At 45.9% G+C, this 19317-nt stretch overlaps 1 protein-coding gene across 6 annotated transcripts in view; it reads left to right on the top strand.

The window, feature by feature from the left end:
* FCHO2 (FCH and mu domain containing endocytic adaptor 2) overlaps positions 1-19317 on the top strand; it is a 230456-nt gene that overhangs the window by 47409 nt on the left and 163730 nt on the right. For all 6 annotated transcript variants that reach the window (XM_037903050.2, XM_037903047.2, XM_037903046.2 and 3 more), the window contains 3 exons: positions 112-253; positions 346-498; positions 18709-18813. In XM_037903050.2, the coding sequence (XP_037758978.1) occupies positions 112-253; positions 346-498; positions 18709-18813 (400 nt within the window). The remainder of the gene's footprint in view (positions 1-111; positions 254-345; positions 499-18708; positions 18814-19317) is intronic.

The following is a 19317-nucleotide window of genomic DNA, read 5'->3' as shown; positions in this document are numbered from 1 at the left end:
ATATAATCAATACCTCAGGGTTCTATTATAAAATTGTAGCTGGTTTTAAAAAGAAAAAAATTGAATTCAACATTAAATAATGTTTCTCTTCCCTGTAACCTTTATTTTTAGGACATTTGCTCCAGTTTGGGATGTTTTCAAAATATCAACAGAAAAAGTAGCAAGCTGTCACTTGGAGCTTGTCCGGAAATTACAAGAGCTAATAAAAGAAGTGCAGAAGTATGGAGATGAACAAATCAAAGCTCATAAAAAGGTTACTCACTCTCCATTTTGTGTGTTTTCAGTTACTTGTTACAATTAAAGTATTAAACTGGTCATTTTTGACAAGTATGTAATATTTGACAGACTAAAGAAGAAGTTTCAGGAACTTTGGAAGCAGTGCAAAACATTCAAAGTATCATTCAGGCCCTACAGAAATCAAAAGAGAACTATAATACTAAGTGTGTGGAACAAGAACGTTCGAAAAAGGAAGGAGCAACACAAAGAGAAATTGACAAGGTAATTTTGCAAAGTCTTATTTAAATGCAGTGTTTTGTCAAATTGTTTAGTAATTTATGATGCATTTTGTGAGCTGGCTCATTATTATTACTTCAAGAGAAATATTCAACATCAAAAATTGCAATAGATAAGTGTAATCTTTCCTGTTTCATGTGAAACAGTGAGTGCCTGTTAGTAACCAGTATTTTCTCAATGCCTTGTCTCTTGATTAATTGAATTCTTCACTGTTAAATGTTGTGCAAACTATGTTTGTAGTTTAAACACATCATGCAGTTTTGAGGGGGGGGTTTTGTTGGTATTTACTGAAATTGGATATAATCTTTTCAGCACCTACTACATCCTTTTATTAAATTGAGTTCAGTCAAATATGTAAATACCAAATTTCCTTATTTTAAAATACGTGAGTTGAGATTGTGCTTCTATTTGCTTAGTTGAATACACTTTTTGCGTTAGTCTGATATAAGTAGTTATTTACTATTATCCTAATGCCTGGATACAATCAGAAAGTTACTGATAGAAAACATTCATTCATTTTTCTTTTAGCTTCATTGTCTAAGATACTAATGACCTCCTAAGCAATTTTCCTGTTTTTCTTTAACAATTTAATTTTTTTCTGTAAGAATGAAATGAGGATGAAAGGTAGATTTTTAATTCTGTTCCAGGTTGGAAAAAACTGGCCTGACCAAAGATACCATTTATACTGAAATGGCTTGAAGAGGTATTAAACTGTTTAAGTTCTGTTATGTAGTTATTAGACTATCATGAATCCTAGATATTTGAAACAAAGAGAGGTACTGGTTAACCTTTCCAGCTAGTGAGAAATTGAATAGTAGATGACATTGGATAACCTCGTCTCTGGAGAACAGTGCATACTGAGGATAAATTTCCCTCTTCTAGGACCCAAAGTAGAATCCAGTTTACCACAAATGTGAAGTCTGACAGGGTGGAGAGCCTATTTGTGCTCTCAGTTGGTTCAAAGGAAGACAAAGCTTTGTATCATCACTTTTGAATTGTGGCAGTCATGCTAAGCCTGTTAATGTTTCAGGACTTAATCAAAGGAAGACACATACTCAGAATTTCACAACACAGCAGTAATGCCAAGGTGGCAACTGGAGACATAGGTTGTATCTATATTGCAAAGAAAAACCTGCAGCACTGAATCTCAGAACCCAGGTCAATTGGCTCAGGCTTTGGGACTAAAAATAACAATATAGATGTTTCCGTTTGGGCTAGATCCCTGGCTCCAAGGCCCTCCTCCCCTTGCTGGGTTTCAGAGCCCAGGGTCCACCCAGAGCAGGAACGTCTTCACTGGCATTTTGAGACCTGCAGCCCAAGCCCCACAAGCCAGAGTGAATTGACCTGTGGTCTGACACTTGGTGCTGCAGGCTTTTCATTGCAGTGTAGATATGCCCTAAACTTGTTGAAGAAGGTCCACTTTCATGTTCTCATGGGCAGAGGTGATCCTCCTTTCGGTAAAATATCTCCACCGCCCACCCACTTAACTACACAGTGGACTGGTTCAGTAGATCAGAAGTGCTCCCAGCTCTGGGGTCGCTGATGTTGAAAGGAGGAGAAACCTGGGCATGGATCTGATCTCAATTTAAAAAAAACAAAATAAGAGTGCCGGTTGATTGTGTACCTGCTGCAGAGGAAGGAGAAATCTACTGACTTTTCAAAGGATGGGTTTGCCATTCCATGTAGTTTTCCTTAGTTTGTCTTCCCTTCCATTTTCCTCTGGACAATCAAGAGGTAGTCTGCAATTCCCAGACTAATTCTTACTGCTCCAAAATGATCAAGAAGTTTTTGATACATGGATCTCTTAATCCTGTCCCAAGGGAACAAGGTCCCTCTTCTTCTGTCCCACCACTTTTTTGGCAGACACCAGCATCTGGATCTAGAAACCCAAAATCTTTTGGCCCTGGTCTGTGGCAAGACACCATAACTCCTTTAGGAGTATCTCGGACAGGGTAGCCTTGATGGTATTTTATTCATGCAAAAAGAGTACCTCCTTTGCCTACCATTTGGTGCAGGCAGTTTTCTCTTGCCTGGTGCAGGCCAAATGATCTCTGCTAGATGGACTATGATACATTTACAAGGGACTAGCCCCCAGCTCTAAAGAAGCCCAAATGGTGGGATTTAGCATCCTAAAAAAATGGTTGGATTGCGGGACAGTGAGATCCTTTCACTTGTTTTGTTTCTTGAAAGTTGTGATATTTCGCTGCCTCCATTCAGATCCCCTGTTTTAACTCTGGAGTGTTAACCTCGTTCTACAGTGATTATGTGAATCACTGTTTGACTATTTGAGGCCCTCCACTTATTGGACTAGAGTTTTCTCACCTTCAGTGTGGTTTTCTTGCTGACTATCCCTTTGCTTCAGCAAATAGGATTGTTGGCTGTCCTCTCACCTTAGATTTTCACTGATGACAAAATTGTCCTTTGAGCTTGTCCTAGTCTTTAGACTAAAGTCATCTTGTCTTTTCACTTAAACCAGGACATTTCCTTTCCTAGCTTCTGCCGCAGCCCAGGAACCTAGGAGGGAAAAACCATAGTTTACCTAGGTAGACTGGAACTCTGCAGGAGGGCAAATTTAGTTGATGCACTCATCAAAGGCTCGATGAAAGGACTTAAAGGTTTCAAGGTATATTATAGCAGAATAGATAAGATCTAGTGTCCAGGATGGTTACATGTCTGTGGAAATGTCTTGTACACTTAGACTCAGAACACTCAAGCTGTGTAATGTCTAGTTTGTGAGTTGAGAAAGTTGTATGGATGGATGATTCAAGCAAAGGCCGTCATTTGGCACACTGTCCAAATCTTCACTAAACACTAGTGACTGTTCAAGCATTGGCTGAATACACAGCTGCGTGAAACAGTGCTCCCATTAGGAGCTACCAACTGTGCCTTTATTATGTTCTCTTTGATTCCATTTTACTTAAGAGTACGCACTCAAAAAACTTCAGAGACATGTTACCAAAGGTTGTACCAGTCAACTCTGGATAGAGTGGTCTCTGACCACCTTAGCAGGACAGAATATATCTTTATATCACAAACATAGGGAAACAGTTGTTATCAGAAGACAAGTAATGTGCTCCTCTGTGGTGCAATAGTAGGTATCTACTAAAAGTTCATTGTACAATCAAACATTGAACAGATATTGTACTGAGGCATCTGAAAGGAAAGTATTTGAAAAATCTTATTACAGAATTGGGTAACCTTAAGCAACTATCTGACATTAAAATCTTAGTACTAGCTTCTGTTATGGTTTCATCTTGCTCCCTGTTATGTTAGCACAAACTTCCTGAACTTCTTCATTTGTAATGACTTTACAATATTTTTTTGACCGACAGCCAAGTTTTTAGTTACAGTAAATCTACCAAATGGAGTCCCAACAATTGCTGAGTAAGTGTGTTTGTACACACATGCAAACATCCTGCTTGTAGAACTCTAAAGATGTTTGATTATTTGCTATTCATTTGTTCAGTAATTTTCCTCAGTAAGTTTCACAAAGTAGTTAAGTTTTCCCTCTTCAAAGCACAAATTGCTCTTCCTGTGCTTAGGTCATACATAGTTATGGGATAAAGAACCTTGATTTTCGTCTGTATTATAAACCATAGCTACAGTATTTAGACTGTTAATGTATTATCTGCTGTTTCAAGTTTAAATCATTTTTTAAATTTAATAAAATAAGTCTTAGTTTAAAAGTCTTATAACTTGACATTTCCTTGCTTTTTAAGGATTTGCATTGGGGAGATTTCACACTTAACCTTAATTTCTTTTAAATCAAGTGTTTGTTTATGGAATATTGTGAGTTTTTAATACTGCAGGTACAGAAGGGTATTTGGGAAGTGGAGGGCAGGAATGTCCCCTTCCTCTCTTTGCCAATGGCTTGTGGAGATACTAAGGCAGGGATTAATGAAACATGGGTCAAGGGATTAATTGTGTGTCAGGAGTGGGAAGGGGCTAGGGCTAGGGTTGCCACCCATCCAGGATTGTCCTGGAGTTTCAGGAATTAAAGATTAATCTTGAATTAAAGATTGTCGTTTGATGAAACCTGTAGGAATACATCCAACCAAAATTGGCAACCGTAGGCGGGGCTGGTGCATCCCATTTCTACCCTCTTTAATTCCAGTACAGTCGTGTCTGTTTTCTTGATGTGTAGGAGAGCCTGTTGAGTGCCATTTCTGCTATGCAAGACCAGCCATGATTCCTCAGAGTGGAGAAATTTCTGTCTATACCACAGAGCTTTGGCAAAGCTGGAAAGCCCCAGTACCCTTAGGGTACATCTGCACAGCAAAAAAAGGCCCACATAACGAGTCTCTGGGCCAGAGCTTGGCTCGTGCTGCAGTACTAAAAATGACTGGGAAGATGTTTGGGCTAGGGCTGGAGCCTGGGCTGTGAGACCCTCTCCCGTCACCAGGTTTCAGAGCCTGGGCTCCAGGCTGAGCCAAAATGTGTACATGGCGATTTTTAGATGTGCAGCACACACCTGAGTCAGTTGACTGGTGCACTGAGACTTGCAGCCATGGCTTGCTTGCTTGCTTTATTGATTGATTGCTGTGTAGGCATACACTTCATTTCTTTTCCTTTGGAGCCCTGGCTGCTACTTCCCCTGATTGAACTGGGGTTTACGGTAGACTGTCCTCCTCAGTTTTCAGTCTTGTTTTCGAATCAGCACACAGAATGTAACCATCTTTTTCTTGAGGACATTCTGGCTTTAATTCTTTTGGTAATGATAGAGAATCTCTGTGTCCTAATGAGGCTGAAAGGACGGAAAATGATAAAATACAGGCAGGAACTGATCAGAAACAGTCAAATAAGAGTCCCATTCAATTACATTGTGTAATGGCAGACAGCTAAAAGGAGAAGTTTTTAAAGTGCTTATATACCAATGCTAGAAGTCTAAAACATCAAATGGGTAAACTAGAGTGCCTCGTATTAAATGAGGATATTGATATAGTAGGTTTCAGAGTAGCAGCCGTGTTAGTCTGTATTCGCAAAAAGAAAAGGAGTACTTGTGGCACCTTAGGGACTAACCAATTTATTTGAGCATAAGCTTTCGTGAGCTACAGCTCACTGCATCCGATGAAGTGAGCTGTAGCTCATGAAAGCTTACGCTCAAATAAATTGGTTAGTCTCTAAGGTGCCACAAGTACTCCTTTTCTTTTTATTGATATAATAGTCATCACAGAAACTTGGTGGAATGAGGCTAATCAAATAGGATATGGTAATACCAGGGTACAAAATATATCAGAAGGACAGAACGGGTCATGCTGGTGGGGGAGTGGCATTGTATGTGAAAGAAAGCATAGAATCAAATGAAGTAAAAATCATAAATGAATCAAACTGTACCATAGAATCTCAATGGATAGAAATTCCATGCTCTAATAATAAGAATATAGCAGTAGGGATATATTCTCGACCACCTGACCAGGATGGTGATCGTGACTGTGAAATGCTCAGGGAGATTAGAGAGGCTATTAAAATAAAAAACTTAATAATAATGGGGGATTTCAGTTATTCCCATATTGACTGGGTACATGTCCCCTCAGGACAGGATGCAGAGATAAAATTCTTCTTTGAGTGCTTGTTCACGTCCATTCCACATTAGGTGTGCGCGAGCGTCGGAAACTTTTTCCCTTAGCGGCTCCGTCAGGCTGGCGGGGCCCCCTGAGTGGCGCCAGTGCGCCATGCATATATCCCCCTGCCCCCCGACCCCCTCCAGTTCCTTCTTACCGTCTGTGGCGGCGTTGGAACAACCTCTCTCTTGTGTGAGAGCAGTCCCTTAGCCTTTCTCATAGATAGCTGTTATCAGTTAGTTAGCATACCTTTGTTGTGGACACTTAAGTGATTAGGTGCTTGGAGGCTTCCAGCACCCGCCGCGGGGCATGCCGCACGTCCATACGTGCCGCAAGCCTATGCTAGTTAGTGACCCCCACGGCTCGTGTTTGGGGGAAGAACATCAAACTGAGCAGTGTAAGATTTGCAAGGCATTCAAGCGAAGAACAAAGAAAGAAAGAAACTTTCGTTGGAAGCAGTTGTTGGGGGAAGCCACATTGCAGCCACCGGGCCTGGAGCTCCCAACGTCGGCTCCGGCTTCCTTGGTGCGTAGTGTCCTGGAGCTGTCAGGAGACCTGGCACCGGCTAAACACCGAAAGCTGTCGGCCCCAGAGTGCCAGACTAGGCCCCAGCACCGCTCGTCCTCCCCGGTGCGGTCCACAGCACAACCAAAAGGAAGGCGCGGACGTTCCCCACATAGGAGGCCAGCACCTTCCAAGGCCCTGAGCACCGATAAGAGTGGGAAAGCTGCTGTACCGGCGCTGGCATCAGTGGCTTCAGCACCGCAAGTTCCACCAAGCCCAGGTCCAAGTGAGCTCAGTGTGGATGATGGGCTCGAGGACTTAATGGATCAGCCTTCCATGCCTGGCACCTTTGAGGCTGCAAAGGACCTCACTGAGCTGTCGGCGACGAGCCCCCTCCCGTACAGGGAGAATCCTCCGGCACCCATGCCACGGGTGCCGTCGAGGGGTAAGCCAGCAATGGTGTGCTGTTCGAGGATACCGTCCCGGCATCGGTCCCGGAGTTGGTCCTGTTGAGCTCTGCATCTGCGGACTCCCAGTTACCCGCAGCTCAGAAGGAAGTTGTGGTACTGGGACTGAGTCGGCGCGAGGAAGTAACGGAAGAGGCATGACGCTCTCCAGCACCAACTATAGACCAGCACCAGGAGGAGTTGAGACGGCCCTCGCCAGAGGACTCCCACAGATGCCGGTCCTGGTCCACATCCCGGTCCCAGGGATCTTGGTACCAGTCTCACTCCCGTTCTGTTTTGAGCCACTCGTTGACCTCCCGCCAGCACAGATCGTCGGCACTGCTGTGGCCTTTGCGGTCGGCGTCGCCACAGTCCGGCGCCGACTCCGGCCGTTACAGTTACTCGCACCGTGCTCCGGACAGCAAGGACCCTCAGACGAGGTGGCACCGCAATGGGGGCCGCCAGGTCATTGGCCCTTCTGGACTCCTTGGCCCTATCAACAGTCCCAAAGGGCCCTGTCCACGGCGAGCTACTCGGTGCAGCGGTCCTGGTCCCCGCACTAACGCCCGACGGCGCTGGAAGCTACAGTATCCAGGCCTCCAGCATCCCCCGAGGATAAACTGGAGAGACCAGCACCGAGTCCAGTGCTGCCCCGAGGTCTCCCGCCCCAGCCCAAGCCGGAGGCCCCTCCCATGGGAGGAGGGGAGTAGGAGGACCAGCTAGACGGGGTTGAGCAGCTGCTAACCTCCTCGTCATCCCCGGATGAGGCAGTGGCGGGAACAGCGGTGTCCGGCCTTCCACCCATAGACCACAGAGTCCACCAGGAGCTACTGCGTAGGGTCGCCCAGAACTTGGGGTTGCAGGCCGAGGAGATGGTTGAGCAGGAGGACCCCATGGTGGACATTTTGAGCCCTGAAGGTCCATCTAGAATAGCGCTCCCGCTAATTAAGAACATTCAATCAAATTATAAGACTATATGGCAGACCCCGGCCTCCAGCGCTCCAACGGCTAAAGGTGTGGAACGCAAGTACTTTGCCCCATCAAAGGGCTACGAATTCTTGTTCTGCCACCCAAGTCCGTAGTCCCTGGTGGTCTCGGTGGTGAACGAAAGGGAGTGCCATGGACAACAGGCCCCGGCACCTAAGACCAAGGAGGCAAAACGCCTGGACCTTTTTGGCAGAAAGGTGTACTCGTCAGGGGGCCTTCAGTTGAGGATTACTAACCAGCAGGCCATTCTCAACAGGCATAATTTTAACTCCTGGGCAGCGGGGGCGGATGTTTTAAGGACGACCTCCCACAAGGTTCTCAACAGTTTACGGCCCTGGTGGTTGAGGGCAAGGCAGTAGCTTAAGACCTCTCTCCAGGCCTCCCTGGATTCAGCAGACACGGCGGCCAGAACAATCGCGTCGGGGGTGGTCATGAGGCGCTCGGCATGAGCCTCGGGAGTCGCGCCTGCCGCATGAGGTCCAGAGTATGCTTCAGGACCTCCACTTTGAAGGGTCCGGACTCTTTTTGGGCCAGACAGACGCGAGGCTGCATAGCCTCAGGGACTCGAGGGCTACAGTTAAGTCGCTGGGTATGCATACCCCGGTGACACAGAGGAAGCCCTTTAAGCCGCAGCCTCCCCCTCAGCACCAGTACCAGCCTCATCATAGGCATGAGCCTTACCGTAGGCGAGGCAAGGATAACAGGCGATGGCGCAATAATCACAACAATAATGCGCCAGTTCAGAACCAAGGTCAGCACAAATCCCAGCCAGGCACTAAGCCAGGCTTTTGAAGGTGCGCTCGAGGACAGCGTACCAGACTGGTCACCGGATCCATCCCCTCGTTTCCTGAACCACCTGGCCCGTTTCTCCCGTGCGTGGTCCAGCATTACGTCAGACCGTTGGGTCTTACACACGGTACGGAACAGGTACTCGCTGCAATTCTCTTCCTTCCCTCCCTCCCACCCCCTTTCCCATCCCTCTTCAGGGACCACTCTCACGAGCATCTCCTAGAGAAGGAGGTTCGCACTCTGCTAGAGGCGGGGGCGGTAAAGGCAGTGCTGCACGGCCTAAGGGGGAAAGGTTTCTACTCCCGGTACTTCCTCATCCCCAAGGCTAAAGGGGGCCTTTGTCCCATTTTAGACCTGCGTGGGCTCAACAAGTTCCTGGTCAAGGCCCAGTTCCGCATGGTCTGTCTGGGCACCATAAACCCTTCCCTGGATCCGGGAGGCTAGTACGCTGCCCTCGACGTGAAGGACGCATACTTTCATATCGTCATCCACTCAGCACATTGGCGGTTCCTGCGCTTCACCGTGGGCCAAGAACATTACCAGTTTGTGGTTCTCCCGTTCAGTCTAGCCGCGACCCCACGGCTGTTCATAAAATGCATGGCAGTGGTGGCGGCCTTCTTACGGAGGCAGAGGATCCGGATTTACCCGTACCTCGACGACTGGCTCCTGGCGGGTTGATCTGAAGCGGAAGTGCGGGGCCAGGTGGAGTTGGCCCTGAGATTGTTCCACAAGCTTGGGCTCCTGGTCAACGTCCCCAAGTCCACGCTCGTGCCCACACAGAGAGTGGAATTCATAGGGGCAGTCCTGGACGCGGTGCAGGCCAGGGCAAGCCTTCCAGAATTCCGATTCCGGGCTATCCAGCAAGCGGTGGCCTCCCTGCGCCAGTTTCCAATGGCCAGGTGCTGCCTGCGGCTGCTGGGCCACATGGCAGCATGCACGCATGTGGTCAGGCATGCCAGACTGAGACTCAGGACTCTGCAGGCTTGGCTCGCTCGGGTGTACCGCCCAGGCAGGGATCCCCTGGACTTGGTAGTGACAGCCCCAAGGGACGTGCTGGACTCCCTGCTGTGGTGGCAGTCCCAGCCTGTGGTTTGTGAAGGCATCCCCTTTGCCGCCCCACAACCGGACCTGACGCTGGTGATGGACGTGTCAGACCACGGATGGGAGGCTCACCTGGGGGACCTCAGGACTCAGGGCTTGTGGTCTGGAGCAGAGCTGTCACTCCATATCAATGTGAAGGAGTTCCGGGCTGTTCGTCTAGCCTGCCAGACCTTTCCCGCCACTCTGAGTGGTCACAGCGTGACAGTTCTGACAGACAACACTACTGCCATGTTTTATATAAACAAGCAGGGCGGGGCTCGTTCCTCGTCGCTCTGTCACGAGGCTCTCCTCCTCTGGGACTTTTGTATAGCCCACGCCATTCACCTCGAGGCGTCGTATCTCCTGGAGGTGCGAAACGAGCTGGCAGACTACCTCAGCAGGTCGTGTTGCATGCACAAGTGGATGCTCAGAGCGGACGTCGTGCTTTCGCTCTTCCGCAGGTGAGGGTTTCCCCGGGTAGACGTGTGCCACCAGGGCCAACGCCCAGTGCCTGTGGTTCTGCTCATTCCAGGGCCTCAGCCCGGGCTCGGTCCCCGACGCGTTTGCGATCCCGGGGGAAGGAGACTTCATGTATGCTTTTCCCCTGCTCCTGTTGGTATACAAGGTCCTGCTCAAGGTACGCAGGGACAGGGCGGCAGTGGTCCTCATCGCCCCGGCGTGGCCCCGCCAGCACTGGTACACAACACTCCTAGAGCTGTCGGTAGAGGCCCTGGTAGTCTTCCCCTACACCAGGACCTCATCGTGCAGGACGGCGGGCAGCTTCTCCACCCTGACCTGCAATCACTACACCTGATGGCATGGAAGCTCTGTGGCTAAACACCTTGGAGAGCCAGTGCTCCCTTCCTGTGCAGCAGATTCTGCTTGGCAGTAGGAAGCCCTCTACCAGGGCCAAGTGGAAAAGGTTCTCGTGTTGTTGTGAGACCCGACAAGTGCGGCCATGCCAGGCCCCGGTGTAAGCCATCCTCGAGTACCTCCTGCACCTCAAGCAGTTGGGGCTGGCCCCGTCCTCACTCAGAGTGCACCTGGCAGCCATCTCCGCCTTCCATTCGGGGTGGAAGGGTTCGGTGTTTTCCCACCCAGTGGTGGGACGGTTCCTTAAAGGATTGGAGAGAATGTTTCTGTACTCACGCCCCCCCAGTCCCTCCTTGGAACCTTAACTTGGTCCTCTCTAAGCTCATGGGACCCTCGTTTGAGCCCCTTGCTACCTGCTCCCTCCTCCACCTTTCCTGGAAGGTGGCATTTCTGGTGGCCATTACCTCAGCCAGAAGGGTGTCTGAGCTGAGGGCTCTCGCCTCTGAGCCACCATATACAGTGTTTCAGAAGGGTAAGGTGCAGCTCCAACCGCACCCAAAGTTCCTCCCTAAGGTGGTTTCGCAATTCCATTTGGGCCAGGACATTTGTCGTCTGGTGTTTTTTCCAAAACCCCATACGGACCCGAGTCACCGCAGCCTACACACCCTGGATGTCCACCGAGCGCTGGTGTTCTATTTGGAGTGGACCGAGCCCTTTCGTAAATCCGCGCAGCTGTTCGTGGCCGTAGCCGAGAGGATGAAAGGCCTCCTGGTGTCGGCGCAGCGAATCTCGTCTTGGATTACAAGCTGCATCCAGGCGTGCTATGAGCTCACAGGTGTTCCGGCCCCGGCGGTCACGGCCCACTCAACCAGGGCGCAAGCGACTTCCACGGCTTTCCTGGCACAGGTCCCAATCCAGGAGATCTGCAGAGCAGCCACCTGGTCCTCGGTGCACACCTTCACATCCCACTACGCGGTCAACCAGCAGGCCAGAGAGGATGCAGCAGTTGGCAGAGCGGTCTTCCAATCAGTTGTTCCGTGACTCCTACCCTCCTCCAGAGGTAAGCTTGTGATTCACCTAATGTGGAATGGACTTGAACAAGCACTCGAAGAAGAAAAAGCGGTTACTTACCTTCTCGTAACTGTTGTTCTTCGAGATGTGTTGTTCACGTCCATTCCACTACCCACCCTCCTACCCCTCTGTCGGAGTCGCCGGCAAGAAGGAACCGGAGGGGGTCGGGTGGCGGGGTATATATGTACTTGGGGCCCCGACGGGAGTTGCTAAGGGGAAAAGTTTCCAATGCTCATGCACGCGACACGCGCACACCTAATGTAGAATAGACGTGAACAACACATCTCGAAGAACAACAGTTACGAGAAGGTAAGTAACCGTTTTTTTCCTGACACCTTATATGACTGCTTCTTGGAGCAGCTGGTCTTGGAACTCACCAGAGGAGAGGCAATTCTTTATTTAGTCCTAAGTGGAACACAGGATCTGGTCCAAGAGGTGAGTAAAGCTGGACCACTTGGTAATTGTGACCATAATATAATTAAATTTAATATCCTCGTGGCAGGAAAAACACCACAGCAGCCCAATACTGAAACATTTAATTTCAAAAAGGGGGAACTACACAAAAATGAGGAGGTTAGTTAAACAGATATTAAAGGGTACAATGCCAAAAGTGAAATCTCTGCAAGCTGCATGGAAACTTTTTTTAAAGACACCATAATAGAGGCTCAACTTAAATGTATACCCCAAATTAAAAAACATAATAAGGGAACCAAAAAAGAGCCACTGTGGCTAAACAAGAAAGTAAAAGAAGCAGTGAGAGGCAAAAAGGCATCCTTTAAAAAGTGGAAGTTAAATCCTAGTGGGGCAAATAGAAAGGAGCATAAACACTGGCAAATGAAGTGTAAAAAAACAATTAGGAAGGACAAAAATAATTTGAGGAACAGTTAGCCAAAAACCCAAAAAATAATCGCAGGTTGTTTTTTTTTTTTTTAAGTACATCAGAAGCAGGAAGCCTGCTAAACAACCAGTAGGGCCACTGGATGATAAGGCCATTGCGGAGAAACTAAATGAATTCTTTGCATTGGTCTTCACAGCTGAGGATGTGAGGGAGATTCCCAAACCTGAGCCATTCTTTTTAGTTGACAGATCTGAGGAACTGTCCCAGATTGAGGTATCATTAGAGGAGGTTTTGGAACAAATTTATAAATTAAACAGCAATAAGTAACCAGGACCAGATAGTGTTCACTCAAGAGTTTTGAAGGAACTCAAATGTGAAATTGAAGAACTACTAACTGTAGTCTGTAACCTATCATTTAAATCAACTTCTGTACCAGATGACTGGGGGATAGCTAATGTGACATCAATTTTTAAAATGGGCTCCAGAGCTGATCCCAGCTATTACAGGCCTCTAAGCCTGACTTCAGTACACGGCAAACTTGTTGAAAATATAATAAAGAACAATATTGTCAGACACATAGATGAACATAATTTGTTGAGGAAGAGTCAACGTGGTTTTAGTAAAGGGAGCTTATGCCTCACCAATCTACTAGAATTCTTTGAGGGGGTCAACAAGCATGTGAACAAGGGCGATCCAATGGATATAGTGTACTTAGATTTTCAGAAAGCCTTTGACAAGGTCCCTCACCAAAGGCTCTTAAGCAAAGTAAGGTGCCACAGGATAAGAGGGAAGGTGCTCTCATGAATTGGTAATTGGTTAAAAGATAGGAAACAAAGGGTAGGTATAAATGGTCAGTTTTCAGAATGGAGGTAGGTAAATAGTGGTGTCCCCAGGGGTCTGTTCTGGGACCAGTCCTATTCAACATATTCATAAATGATCTGGAAAAGGGGGTAAACAGTGAGGTGGCAAAATTTGCAGATACAAAATTACTAAAGATAGTTAAGACCCAGGCAGACCGCAGAGAGCTACAAAAGGATCTCTCAAAGATGGGTGACTGGGCAAGAAAATGGCAGATGAAATTTAATGTTGTTAAATGCAAAGTAATGCAGATTGGAAAGCAAAATCCCAACTATACATATGAAATGATGGGGTCTAAATTAGCTGTTACCACTCAAGAAAAAGATTTTGCAGTCATTGAGGATAGTTCTCTGAAAACATCCACTCGATGTGCAGCAGCAGTCAAAAAAGCAAGCAGAATGCTAGGAATAATTAAGAAAGGGATAGATAATAGGACAGAAAATATCATGTTGCCTCTATATAAATCCATGGTACCCCCACATCTTGAATACTGTGTGCAGATGTGGTCAGCTCATCTCAAAAAAGTTATCTTTGAATTGAAAAGGTTCAGAAAAGGGCAACAAAAATCAGGGGTATGGAACGGCTTCCGTATGAGGAGAGATTAATAAGACTGGGACTTTTCAGCTTCGAAAAGAGATGGCTAAGGGGAGATATGATTGATGTGTATAAAATCATGACTGGTGTAGAGAAAGTAGTTAAGGAAGTGTTGTTTATTATTTCTCATAACACAAGAACTAGGGGCCACCAAATGAAATTAATAGGCAGCAGGTTTAAAACAAATAAAAGGAAGTATTTCTTCACACAACGCACACTCAACCTGTGGAACTCCTTGCCAGAGGATGTTGTGAAGGCCAAGACCATAACAGGGTCAAAAAAGAACTAGATAAATTCATGGAGGATAGATCCATCAATGGCTGTTAGCCAGGATGGGCAGGAATAGTGTCCCTAGCCTCTGGTTGCCAGAACCTGGGAATGAGCGACAGGGGATGGATCACTTGATGATTGCCTGTTCTATTTATTCCCTCTGGGGCACCTGGTACTGGCCACTGTTGGAAGACAGGATACTGGGCTAGATGGACCTTTGCTCTGACCCATAGGGCCATTTGTATGTTCTTATGATGAGAGGTGATGGCCATTTTTTACAGGGATAGTGTTATTTCATATTTCAAGTCTTTAGTGAAATAGTTGCTGTCAAGGTTCCTTCCCCACTCTGAACTCTAGGGTACAGATGTGGGGACCTGCATGAAAAACCCCTTAAGCTTATTTTTACCAGCTTAGGTTAAAAACTCCACAAGGGACAAATTATTTTACCTTTTGCCCTTGGACTTTATTGCTGCCACCACCAAGCATCTAACAAATATTTAACAGGGAAAGAGCCTGCTTGGAAACGTCTTTCCCCCCACAATCCTCCCAAACCCTACACCCCCTTTCCTGGGGAAGACTTGATAAAAATCCTCACCAATTTGCATAGGTGAACACAGACCCAAACCCTTGGATCTTAAGAACAATGAAAAAGCAATCAGGTTCTTAAAAGAAGAATTTTAATTGAAGAAAAAGTAAAAGAATCACCTCTGTAAAATCAGGATGGTAAATACCTTACAGGGTAATCAGATTCAAAACATAGAGAATCCCTCTAGGCAAAACCTTAAGTTACAAAAAGACAGAAAAACAGGAATATACATTCCATTCAGCACAACTTATTTTATCAGCCTTTTAAACAAAACGGAATCTAACGCAGATCTAACTAGATTGCTTATTAGCCCTTTACAGGAGTTCTGACCTTCTTTCCTGTTCTGGTCCCGGCAAAAGCAACACACAGACAGAGAGAACCTTTGTTTTTCCCCCCTCCAGCTTTGAAAGTAGCTTGTCTCCTCATTGGTCATTTTGGTCAGGTGCCAGTGAGGTTATCCTAGCTTCTTAACCCTTTACAGGTGAAAGGGTTTTTCCTCTGGCCAGGAGGGATTTAATGGTGTTTACCCTTCCCTTTATATTTACGACAGTTGCCATCTTTGCAGAGAACATGATTAATTTCAGTGGGTCGCTTCAGTCTGATTGAGAGTTGTGGGGAATAGTGGTTATTTTGTGAAGAGCCAATTGTAATTATAAGAACAAATACACAACAGTAATTAACTTTGTATGTCTAAATATGGTGGGTTGTAATTAAGGATTCTGCACTAATTTTTTGAGTTCTAAATATTCAGAAAGTTTAAGGAGAATTCACCTGTTTTTTAACAAAAGGCTGCAAAAAAGCTAAGGTACTCAAGAAAAAACATTAAGTTCTGTTTTTCACTAATTCTAACTTAAAATTGGTAAAAGTACAAAGCCTTCAGAAAATTCAGTCTTCCCTTACAGATTATCTGCTGTAAATTTTGAGACAGGGTTCTTTGTACTAAAAAGGTCAAATCCCTACTTTGCATGAAAAACTGAACCCAACTTAATACAGAGGCACTGCCATACCAATATATATTCTAAGATTAGTAATACCTACAAAAAGGAAAAAAAATCTTGTGGTTTCAAATAATGAAATTATCTTAGATTTGAGGTTCAGAATGGGCCATTTTGATCATCTAGTCTGGCCTCCTGTATAACACAGGCCACAAGACTTCCCTGAATTAATGCCTATTTGAACTAGAGTGGGGAGGACAAACTACGGCCCGCAGGCCAGATTCAGCCCATCAGGGCTTTCAGTTCGGCCCATGGGATTGTGAGCCCCATGGCTCAGTGGGGCTAAGGCACGCTCCCCAACGCCCTGCCCTGACCCCCTTCCTGCACGCGCGCGCGCGCACACACACACACACACACACACACACACACACACACACACACACACACACACACACACACACACCCCGCACCCCTACCTCAGGCCTACATTCATGGCCCTGCATACAATTTCCCCACCCAGATGTGGCCCTTGGGCCAAAAAGTTTGCCCATCCCTGAACTAGAGCATCTTTTTTTTAGACAAACATCCAGTCTTGATTTTAAAATTTCCAATGACACAGAATCCAGCACAATTTTGAATTCCTTTTCTGGACTTTCTAGTTTCTTTATTTTTCCCGTTTCTTCTTTCACTTTTTGAAAACTAGATCGTTCCATTTGTTTGCCTCTTGAGTCTTCCAACAGTTTTTAAAAAATGTCCCGGATGACTGGAAAAAGGCTAATGTAGTGCCTATCTTTAAAAAAGGGAAGGAGAAGGACCCAGAAAGTCAGCCTCACCTCAGTCAGCCAGTCAGCCTCACCTCAGTCCCTGGAAAAATCATGGAGTAGGTCCTCAAGGACTCAATTTTGAAGCACTTTGAGGAGAGGAAAGTGATCAGGAACAGTCAGCATGGATTCACCAAGGGCAAGTCACGCCTGACTAACCTAATTGCCTTCTATGATGAGATAACTGGCTCTGTGGATGAAAGGAAAGCAGTGGATGTATTATTCCTTGACTTTAGCAAAGCTTTTGATATGGTCTCCCACAGTATTCTTGCCAGCAAGTTAAAGAAGTATGGGCTGGATGAATGGACTATAAGGTGGATAGAAAGCTGGCTAGATCATTGGGCTCAACGGGTAGCGATCAATGGCTCCATGTCTAGTTGGCAGCCGGTATCATGCGGAGTGCCCCAAGGGTCGGTCCTTGGGCCGGTTTTGTTCAATATCTTCATTAATGATCTGGAGGATGGCGTGGACTGCACTCTCAGCAAGTTTGCAGATGACACTAAACTGGGAGGAGTGGTAGATACGCTGGAGCGTAGGGATAGGATACAGAGGGACCTAGACAAATTGGAGGATTGGGCCAAAAGAACTCTGATGAGGTTCAACAAGGACAAGTGCAGAGTCCTGCACTTAGGGTGGAAGAATCCCATACACTGCTAAAGACTAGGGACCAAGTGGCTAGGCAGCATTCTGCAGAAAAGGACCTAGGGGTTACAGTGGACAAGAAGCTGGATATGAGTCAACAGTGTGCCCTTGTTGCCAAGAAGGTGAATGGCATTTTGGGCTGTATAAGTAGGAGCATTGCCAGCAGATCGAGGGATGTGGTCATTCCCCTCTATTCGGCATTGGTGAGGCCTCATCTGGAGTACTGTGTCCAGTTTTGGGCCCCACACTACAAGAAGGATGTGGAAAAATTGGAGAGAGTGCAGCGGAGGGCAACAAAAATGATTAGGGGGCTGGAGCACATGATTTACGAGGAGAAGCTGAGGGAACTGGGATTATCTAGTCTGCGGAAGAGAAGAATGAGGGAGGATTTGATAGCTGCTTTCAACTACTTGAAAGGGGGTTCCAAAGAGGATAGATCTAGATTTTTCTCAGGGGTAGCAGATGACAGAACAAGGAGTAGTGGTCTCAAGTTGCAGCGGGGGAGATTTTGGTTGGATATAAGGAAAAACTTTTTGACTAGGAGGGTGGTGAAACACTGGACTGTGTTACCTAGGGAGGTGGTGGAATCTCCTTCCTTAGAGGTTTTTAAGGTCAGGCTTGACAAAGCTCTGGCTGGGATGATTTAGTTGGGGGTTGGTCCTGCTTTGGGCAGGGGGTTGGACTAGATGACCTCCTGAGGTTCCTTCCAACCCTGATATTCTGTGATTCTGTCTTTGAAACTCTTGCATCTTATTTGCTCTGTTTTCTGAACCTGCATTTTTTCCTGCACCTTTTCCTTATTCTTCAGTTAAACATTTATTTGTGATTTCTAAAATGAGCTAATCAGTTACTCCTTAGCAATGTACAAAATTCTTAAAATACTTCAACAAACAATGTATGGAATAGCTAGTGCCAATAGGGGAATCTAAAAAGGCCTATAGTATGTACTTTCTTTCCTCTTTCTTGTTCCTTCCCCAAAATAATCGGTAACCAGAAACCTGTATTCTGCTGCTTTTTCTCCCTCCTGGCTCTGCTACTCACCATTTTCTAGTTATCTGCTTTTCGTATAAGACTTGTAGTTATCTTTACCTTTTATGACATTTCCCCAAGATCAGGTGCTCGCTGAAATCTGGCACTTCCAATTATGTATTTCATGTACAGTATGGGGTTTGAATAAAAATACGATCATTTATTATAAGTGCTTAAATTACCATTCTGTGGAATTTTAATAAAACACATTTTACTATTTTCTGCCTCCTGCCCTGTTGGACATTTTGGTATAAATCATCCCCATCTTCATCTTTTCAGTAGTGATAAATATAAATTGCCTTAGGTTGGAATAAATTTATTGAAAAATATAATTGTACTCTAATAGTTTTTGTGTCATCTGTTCTTTACAGGCAGCAATAAAATCAAAGAAAGCTACAGATACCTATAAACTGTATGTAGAAAAGTATGCTGCAGCTAAATCTGACTTTGAAAAGAAAATGACAGAAACTGCACAGGTAAGTGTTGGATTATTTGCATCCAGTCAAGTTTTATTTTAGGTGGCCCCAAAGGGACAAAGAATTTGAAGAATAATACATTATAGAATCATTGTGAAGTAGGTCTATTTGAAGTTAATGAGAGTTGCATATTTTAAAAGTAATTTGGGGCACACAAGATAAATTTAGGATGACTGGCTTCTGTTTCCACCAGTGAGATTCCTGAATTGAGAAGTGTAGGCATGGGTGTTCTAGGATTTTGGGGGTGCGTATGGGGAAGAGAAAGTGATCTTTTGGGGGGAAAGGTAGATGTGTTTGCATGTACTTGTGGGAAATCAGGTGACTGCTGTAGCTGGAAATTTGATCCAGAAGGGAGTTCTTGTATTGGAGTTCAAAAGGCAATATGTAGTAGGGAAAGTCTTAGGGTCCAGGAGGGAAAGCCTCATGGAGAGTAGTCTAGACTCTTTTTATTTTTTTGCTAGAAGGAATGAGCATTGGAGTGAGTTAAAGATTTGTTGGGGTTAG

The sequence above is a fragment of the Chelonia mydas genome, chromosome 5 (genome assembly GCF_015237465.2).
Source record: "Chelonia mydas isolate rCheMyd1 chromosome 5, rCheMyd1.pri.v2, whole genome shotgun sequence".
Lineage (NCBI taxonomy): Eukaryota > Metazoa > Chordata > Testudines > Cheloniidae > Chelonia > Chelonia mydas.
The sequence above is the reverse complement of the archived record's forward strand: the minus strand, read 5'-3'. Positions and strand labels throughout refer to the sequence as shown.